Here is a 9,581-nt window from a genome sequence, read left to right on the forward strand (position 1 = left end):
TACTTTGGGGGCGGGGGACGCCTGGGTGGCTTGGTCTGTTAAGCATCTGCTTTTGGCTCAGGTCATGATCCCAGGGTCCTGAGATGAGCCCCGAGTTGGGAGCCTGCTTTTCCTTCTCCCTCTGCCTGCCGCTCCCCCTGCTTGTGCTCACTTGCTCTCTATCAAATAAACAAAAATCTTAAAAAACAAAACTACTTTGGGTCAAAGGTTTACACATTTTACCTCATTCAGTCCCACCGAGCTTCCCAATTTGCTCTCCCCACTTTTCCAGGGCAGAGGAGAATGAACACATCTGCGCCACGGGTATGACTGAGTGATTCTCTGGAAGTCGGGCATTTCTTTGATGACTACACTATTTTTAAAAATTCACGTAAACTTCACACTCTTTCCAAATATTGCTTGTTATGAATTAAATCCAATTTAAGTAACTATTAGATAAACTGCTTAATGCTTAACCTTAATCCTTTAGTGAAACTGCCCTTTGGGAACATGAGGAAATGGATGGCTGAAGTTTAATAATTAGTCTGTGGTGATGCAACTAGTACATACTTAATCTGAACACAGTCTGCACCTGGGCCAGCAGGTATTGGAAGACAATGCACATCCCACTCTTTTATGCCGCCATTTTACCCCCACCTACCCGAAAGGTCTATCAGGTTTTTCTCTCTGACTCCTTTATGGGTCCTCTATTGTTCTAATCAAACTGGACCACCTGCTGTTCCTCAGATTCTCTTACTTTTCCTCATCTTCACATGTATGTTCATTATTCTTTGTAGCTAGAAAGATTCTTTCTACCTTACTAGAATCTTCTATAACCTTTAAGGTCCAGCTGAAATACCATTTCCTTTTTGAAGACCAGTCCCATTTTTGAAAGGCTGCTGCACTGAACACCTCCAGTGAGTTCTGATGGTGCCCAGACAGATTTAAGGTCAGTGGGTATATAATTATTTTTGTTGAATTAGGTTGGGCATATAATCTCATGGGTCCAAATTTCCACATGCCTCTGTAAATGAATGATTCTATTTGACATTAAAGTTATAATGGCATTCAAAACATGAAGTTTTGGGGCACCTGGGTGGCTCAGTTGGTTACGCATCTGCCTTCAGCTCTGGTCATGATCCCAGAGTCCTGGGATTGAGCCCTGCTTCCGGTTCTCTGCTCAGCAGGGAGTCTCCCTCTCCCACTGTCCTTCCTCCCTGCTCTTGCTCTCTCTCTCTCTCAAATGAATAATCTTTAAAACACAAACAAACCAAAAAACAAAACAGAGCATGAAGTTTTGTGCAATGTAAGATATCGAAGTGCAGACAAAAAGGAGATGAAAGAATGTATTTAAAAGAAATTGCCAGGGGTGCCAGGGTGGCTCAGTCCATTGAGTGTCTGGCCCTTGATTTCAGCACAGGTCTTGATCTCAGAATTATGAGATGGAGTCCCACGTCAGATGTGGCACTGGGCGTGAAGCCTGGTCAGGATTCTCTCTCCCCCTCTGCCCCACTACCCTCTCTTAAAAAAAAAAAAAAAAAAAAAAAAAAAAAAAAAAAAAATCTTCAAAGAGAAAGATTTAGATTATGATAAAATCTATAGCTATGAATTAGAATAAAGTCTCAAAATGTAGACTTTACCTAGACTTTAAGAATTGGAAGAAGGGGGCGCCTGGGTGGCTCAGTGGGTTAAGCCGCTGCCTTCGGCTCGGGTCATGATCTCAGGGTCCTGGGATCAAGTCCCGCATCGGGTTCTCTGCTCAGCAGGAAGCCTGCTTCCCTCTCTCTCTCTCTCTCTCTGCCTTCTTCTCCGTCTACTTGTGATCTCTCTCTGTCAAATAAATAAATAAAATCTTTAAAAAAAAAAAAAAGAATTGGAAGAAGACTTGAAAATCATCTAAGACTACCCCCTTATTTTCTAGTAATAGAATTTCTGGACCCTGTTTGTATTATGGTCAGAAGTCACATTTGTTTAGTTAATGCTGTTTAATTTCCATCTAGCTTGGCTTTGGTCTCTTTATATTGTAATTTCAGTGCTACCGGAAGAAAGCTTTTTGCACTGAGGAACAGATTTAGTTCCGAAGGGCCAGACCTGACTTTGGTCCAAGGGGAACTGAACTGCAGAACCTACTTTGATTTTAAAGGTTTTTAACCTTAGTCATGCCAACCTGAACCTCTGAGGAATGAATCCTTACCCCATCAAGTGCAATTTCTTCCTTCCTTCCTTTAAAAAAAAAAAGAAAAGATTTATTTATTTATTTGAGGGAGAGAGAGAGGAGGGGCAGAAGGAGAGAGAGAGAATCCTAAAGCAGACTCCCTGAACGGGGAGCCCAAAATAAGGCTCAATCGCATGACCCTGAGACTATGACCTGAGAGGAAATCAAGAATAAGACACTTAGGGGCGCCTGGGTGGTTCAGTCGTTAAGCATCTGTCTTCAGCTCAGGTCATGATCCCACTGTCCTGGGATCGAGCCCCACATTGGGCCGAGCTTTTCCCTCTCCCACACCCCTGCTTGTGTTCCCTCTCTCACTGTGTCTGTGTCAAATAAATAAATAAAATCTTAAAAAAAAAAAAAAATCAGCCTCTTAACCGCTGGAACCACCCAGATACGGCCCAGGTGCAATTTCTGATTGGTCTAACAGCCAAGCCACAGTCATGGCCAACACTAGAGGAGACCACTCATACTAAGTAGGTGGCCATCTAGTCCAGTTGGCCAGCTCCAGCTTTGGCCGCTGAGAGGTATTTCATGTGCTGACTCCATCTTGGCTTACCCACATAAGTCAAGAGAACAGGACACCAAGGGCATTTATCTTTTCCACCCCCACACTCTCTTCGCAATCCCAGTGTGATCAAGAGCAGGGACTTTAGAGCGGGGTAGAAACAGGTTTGACTTCCGACAAGTTACTTAACCTCTGAAGGCCCCAGTTTCCTATCTGCATAAGGGTGAGGATAACAGTACTTTAATTATCTCATGGGTAACCTGGCAGGCGTAGGTGGGGTACGTTGAGTACTTCAGATGATGTCGTAGGCATACGAGTCTTTCATGAATGTCAGCGATTGTTACTACAGGCCAGGTGTGGTGAATGTTAACATACTCCATCAACAAGAATTGTGTTCTCTGCTCTTTGTACAAGCCTCTCCATGGTGTTTTAAGCCCCCCCTGATTCCATTATGATACCAACACTGACTCCTAAAACCCTATCTGTATTCCAACTTCTCTCCTGAGCTCAAGCTTGGGTTTTTTAACTCTTAAGCCACCTGGAGGTGGCCTGGGAACCTAGAGCAAATCCAAAACAAGACCACTGCCTGGCAGGGCCCAGTATGGGACGCTCCTCTTGACCTCTCTGCATTTGTGAGATATCATTATTTTTCCAGCAGAAGGACTGAGTAGGTTTTTTTTTTTTTTTTAATTGCTTCTTCATCCTCCATTTAATCAGCGGCCAAGTCATATAGTCACATGCTCACTTAGTCAATAAATACTTCTTGCCTTTTTCAGAAGCCAGGTACGGTGTTCCACTCTGGGAAATACTGTGGTGGGCAAAACTGACATGGTTTCTGCTCTCATCCACAAATACGGAAACACTAATGGGAATATACAAGTGGGAGGAAATTTCAGTGGGTATGAGAAAGTGCAACAGGGGACATCATACAAAATCAGAGTCAGGGGCTCCTGGGTGACTCAGATGGTTATGTGTCTGCCTTCAGCTTGGGTGGTGATCCCAGGGTCCTAGGATGGAGCCCCACATCTGGCTCCCTGCTCAGCGGGGAGCCTGCTGCTCCCTCCCCCTTTGCCCAACCCTCCCCCTGCTTGTGCTTTCTCTCTCTCTGTCAAATAAATAAGTAAGATCTTTAAAAAATAAAATAAAATAAAGTAAGAGTCAGGAAAGAATTCTCAGATCACAGGAAGTGACAATCTGAACTGAGACGCCAAAGATGAAAGGAGTCTGTCAGGTGAATAATGAATGAAGAACATTCTGGGTAGCTGCATTAGCAGGTACAAAGGCTCCAAGGTAGGAAACCACTTAATGCCTTTCTCTGAGGAACTAAAAAGAAGGCAGTGTGGTTAAAAAGTTGTGAACTTGCTTGAGATGAGGCTGGTAAAGCAGGCAGGGGCTTACTAATTGTGTACGGAAGGGTTCTGAGCCAGAGAAGCACCGGATCTGACCACTTTGCTTGGGGGTGGAGGTGGGGGCAAGAACAGAATTAGAGACCAGTTGGGAGGCTACTCCTGTGGTTCTGGTGACAGATGGCTGGCGGCTGTGGCGAAGGAGAAAAGGGGATGTATTGGAGACACAATTTGGAGGCGATATTGACAGGACTTGGGGACTGGGATGTGGGGAGAGGTTGAAAGGGAGGTGCAAGGCTGAGTCTTAGATTTCTGGTGTGAGCAGCTGTAGATGCAAGTGTATGCAGAAGCTACTTTTCAAAAGATTCTGTGAAAATACTCACATGAGATCCCTATCTTCCCCTCTTGGTGCAACCATCTTGTCTCCGAGTCCATATAACCATCTGGATCATTGTTCTTTCTCGCTGGCTTCCGTACTTCCTGTGTCTGCTTCAAATCACCCCATGCTGATAATCACCCCATTATTTTCCCAATACAGCTCTGGTCATATTATTTCTCTTTCAAATACCTCCCATGGTTCCCTATCACTGACTTAATTAAGCACGAACCCCTTGCTTTGGCTCTCCAGGCTCTATGATCTACCTTTCCAGACTTCTTTATTATTTTTTTTATTGGGGGGGGAGGGGCCGAGGAAGAGGGAGGGAGAATCCCAAGCAGCCTCCATGACTGGCGCAGAGTCCAACGTGGGGCTCCACCCCAGGACCCCAAGATCATGACCCGAGGAGAAATCAAAAGTCGGACCCTCAACTGACTGGACCACCCAGGTGCCCCTCTGGTCTGATTTCCACCTCTTCTCTATTTAAGTCCTGTTTTAGTGCCAGTGGACTACTTCCTGTTCCACCATATCCACTCCATGTCTACCACTCCAACGCCTTTGCTCACGGTATTCCCTTCCGTCTCACCATCTCAGTCTGCTGGAACCTTATTCAGCTTTCAAAGTTCATTAAAGGTCCAATCTCTCAATCTCATACAGCTTTGTAATTCTCTTATGGCACTTAGATTTCTGTCTTTTATTTATTTATTTATTTATTTATTTATTTATTTGACAGAGAGAGATCACAACTAGACGGAGAGGCAGGCAGAGAGAGAGAGAGAGAGAGAGGGAAGCAGGCTCCCTGCTGAGCAGAGAGCCCGACGCGGGACTTGATCCCAGGACCCTGAGATCATGACCTGAGCCGAAGGCAGCGGCTTAACCCACTGAGCCACCCAGGCGCCCCAGATTTCTGTCTTTTATTGTGGCTGTTAGAGTACTTATCTCCAGCTCATTCCCTACCCCCGAACTGTAGACAATACTTTGGAGTGCCTGGCTCTGATTACTCATACTGCAGGGTCCATTGTAGGGTTTAACTCCCAGTAGGTACCTTTGCTTGAATTTACTTGGAACAACTTGTGTTATGGATGAGGGAGCAGAAGGCTAGCTGAGGACAAAGCACAAGCAGACACCCCTCAAGCTCTCCCCTCCCTCCACTCCTGGATGGGATAGGTGTAACATTCCTCCAGGAAACTTCCAGCTATCTTATTGTTAATGCTTGGCTAGAGGGAAAAATAGCCTTAGCTTGATAATAGCAATGCAACCAGTGTCCAGAGGGTCTTCTTTAGCATATCAAAGTCCTTTTGGACACCTCCCATTTTCTCTACCTCTCCCAACTCCGGAGTATATAAATGGCCACTCTTCACAACCCAGGTGCCGAAGTTTTTTTGGCCCACAGGTCCTGTCCCTGTGCTTTCATAAAATCACCTTTTTGCGCAAAGATGTCCCAAGAATTCTTTCTTGGCCCTCAGCTCCAGACCTCACCAACATTCCAGAACTATATCATTAAGTATCCTAAAGAGTAATAAGACCCCAGGTGTTGAAGGGGAGGTTATTTTCAACACCATAGCAAAACACCATAGCAAAATTGACCTTCCATCAAATTCCTTGTGATCTTACAAAAGACAAACATACATGCATCCCTTTAATGGAGTTTTCTGGCTGTTAAAATAATCCAAGGCAGCGGTACTCAGAAACTTATCCTTTCCTTGAAGTACTGAATATAAAAAATTACGGCGTCTAACTCAGGATTTTTCAAACTACTTGTAACCGACTAATAGGTCCTGAAACTAATTTAGTGAGACAAAGCAGTGCTGAAAAACAAAACAGAAACTAGCTACATACACAGCTTATATAAGGATAAAGAATGTTCCCTGAAACTTTTGTTTCATATATATATATGAAATCAAAAGTCGGACCCTCAACTGACTGGGCCACCCAGGTGCCCCTCTGGTCTGTAGAAATTTTATATATATATATATATATATATATATATATATATTTGGGTCATGATTAAATATTTCTTACCATGGGTTGCAGTCACAAAGGTTTGAAAGCTACTGCATAATGATTTACTGCCTACCCCAAGATCAGTACATAGAACTTGAGCAGGAAAAGTAAGATGTTAAGAAAATAGCAATGAGACTGTCTAATTAAAAGTTATTCACACTTTAGGGGCACCTGGGTGGTTCAGTCTGTTAAGCATCTGACTCTTGATTTTTAGCTCAGATCAGGATCTCAGGGTTGTGAGATCAAGCCCCTTTCTCGCTGGAGCATAGAGCCTGCTTAAGATTCTCTCTCTCCCTCTGCCCCTTCCGTCTCCTCACCCCAAACTCTCTCTCTCTAAAAAACAAAAACTCTTATTAAAAAAAAAAAAAAAGATTCATACTTTAAAATGTGAATGTCTGATATACCTAACTCTTCCCTTGGGGTATCTGTAAGTGCCTTTAACCCACATTAATTGTGAATTAATAGAAAGTGGGTCAGAATCATTTTGGACTATAAGCCTTCTTGGTACATCTGACAAGGATTTCCTCTAGTATCCCCATTACCCAAGACAGCGGGGGTTCTGGAACCAGGAACTCCATTGCTCTAGGTTACAATACGCAGAAATGGTAATACCTTTGTAAGGAAAACATTTACAACCAGAGTGCACTCTTTCTTCCATGCACGTGTCAAGCCTATCAGTTTCTGTCTGCATGTAGATATTTAATCCATACCTAGAAAACACAATCCTATATATCAATGTGGAATAGCTATGCCTGATACCAGGCAACAACAGCACATGGGAGATAGGAAGGGGGGATCTGGGAAACGGCAGAATGTCAAGGGGGGTTCAGGAGTACAGTAGATGTTTTACACCAAGTGTTTATCGCTTGATGACTGATGGTGATGGGAGGAGAGTAGAGGGAAAGGATATGGAGAAAACAATTTCCCAGTCAGCTGTATGCCCCATGATAGCACGGCAGTAGCTCCCCAGGAGTGCACAGGCAGTATTCGATCACATCAGCACAAAACAGACAAATTCCAAGCCCTAATTTCAGCCCTAGGTCCATTCAACAGGTTGCCCCAAATAATTTGTTGCTACTTATGTTACATTCTCAATTTATAGTGGAGAAATCAGTGAGCTTCCAAATGAATGAATGTAAACACTCTTAATTGCCAATTACAACACCAACAAATAACTGGGTGAGAAACAAGTCTCAAGGAGTAGAAGTTCAAAGCTGCTGTGGTGTGAAGAATTCTAGATTGGGGGTTTTGATAAATCTGGGTTAGATCTGAGAGATACTGAGGTGCCTTTTGCCTCCAAAGTTTTACACTTCTACAAGGGAGGGAAAAGGGGAACTTTAGTTGGAAGAAAGGAAGATCAGCTTGGTTTTATCTGAAAAAAGCAAGTAACAATTATATCAGCTGCTAAGATTATTTAAATATAAATTAATGCCTCTCACATTATCTAGATCTAGTTAACACCCTTAGGTGATATCATATTCAATGTCTCTACTGACTACTGGATACATTCCAAACTTCTTTCTGGCATTTAAGGAATCCCACATCTAACTTTTATCCCCAACTTCTCATGACTCTGATCTCTAATATGCTCTTGTCCCAGTCCTGTTTGCTTAATTCTTCCCTACCCCTACTCTCCCAGCTGGAAGTCCCATAACCTTCATAAAACCTTCCAACTACTCAAATGTTTATGCATCAGCTCTTGACCTTTGAATTCCTATAGGACTTTACAAGCTGTCCTTTTAGGTAGGCATTAGTGTCCTCATTTCATAGATAAGCAATTGAGGCCCAGAGGGGTTAAGGGACTCGCCCAGGGTCCCACGGTCCACCAGCAGCAGCAAGGTTGGGTCTGACTTGCTTGCCTTCCCAAGTCCACACTTTTTTTTTTTTTTTTTCTCATTGTGCCATGCTGCTTCCTTGTATTAAGAAACCAAGGAGGAAGGATGCAGCAAAAAAGCCTATAAAGCAGTTACAATACAGCTTGTTGTGACATAAAGTCAGACACATCACATCCTTTGAACCATATGGGTAATAAACGTTTGGAGTAGCATAGTTTTTATTTTTTTTTAAAGATTTTATTTATTTATTTGACAGAGAGAGATCACAAGTAGACGGAGAGGCAGGCAGAGAGAGAGAGAGAGAGGGAAGCAGGCTTCTTGCTGAGCAGAGAGCCCGATGTGGGACTCGATCCCAGGACCCTGAGATCATGACCTGAGCCGAGGGCAGCGGCTTAACCCACTGAGCCACCCAGGCGCCCCTGGAGTAGCATAGTTTTTAAAGGGGGTTGTCAGTCCTGTTTCCCAAGCCCAGTATTAAAATGATATCCCAGGATAAATAACAGGTGACTAAAGTTAAGAGGGGGGTTAAAGCAACAAGGTATAAGAAGAAAACATCAGAAACAAGACAGAAAAGAAAAGTAAGTGTAATATAAGCTGGCAATGCAGAAAAAGACTCCGAACATGCAAGGACAGAATTCGGGGCTTAGGGGCCCACAAAGCTAATACCTAAGTCAGGGAGCCTATCCCTACCGACAAGAAGCGCGCATGTGTGAGAGTTGGTATTAATAACAGACAGCAGTACACATGGACAAAGAGTGGAACTCAAGAGAGAGACAAATAAGGATAGGTCGTGGGGGCACAGGGGAGATCATGGCACGATGAGACGGTGGTGGCGCCAAATGAGGGGCCAGAATGGTACAGCAGGGGTCACAGAGAAAGGTAAAGAGGTTCAGAGGGCACGGCGCCCCCAGACTCGAGGAAAGACTTGTCTTCCTCTCGATAGCTGGTCGGCGTGATTGAAGATTCACATCCGCACCCCACAAAGCCTTCCTGGGTGGCTCGGGAAAGTGAGGGGAGGTCATGTCCCCATTCCCCGGGGACTCCGCGAGGGGGCGGAGCGAAGCAGGAGGGTCCTTACCCATAAAGATGGAGATGATGAGCCGCAGCGCCTGTTCCGACGCGCCCAGGGACGTCGCCAACTTGTTAAGGCTCAGCTCCTCGAAACCAAACCGCAGCACCTTCGCCAGCTCCGCCACCGTTCCCACGTCCCCCTCAGCTGCGGACGCCATCTTTGCTCCGGGCGTCCCCCAGGGACCCCCCAGCTCCGCGCGCCCCGAATGTGGGCACAAGGCTGTAGCTTCACCCCCAATTCCGGCCCGGA

The 9,581-nt window shown here is 44.7% G+C and overlaps 1 protein-coding gene across 1 annotated transcript in view; it reads right to left on the minus strand.

Annotated features, from left to right (window-relative positions):
- The window catches only part of LPCAT3 (lysophosphatidylcholine acyltransferase 3), a 39,633-nt gene extending 30,052 nt beyond the window's left edge, over window positions 1–9,581 (minus strand). Inside the window, exon 1 of the mRNA XM_047740520.1 lies at window positions 9,339–9,581. Coding sequence (XP_047596476.1) covers window positions 9,339–9,489 — 151 coding nt within the window. The 5' untranslated portion in view covers window positions 9,490–9,581. The remainder of the gene's footprint in view (window positions 1–9,338) is intronic.

Source organism: Lutra lutra, chromosome 8, assembly GCF_902655055.1.
Source record: "Lutra lutra chromosome 8, mLutLut1.2, whole genome shotgun sequence".
NCBI lineage: Eukaryota > Metazoa > Chordata > Mammalia > Carnivora > Mustelidae > Lutra > Lutra lutra.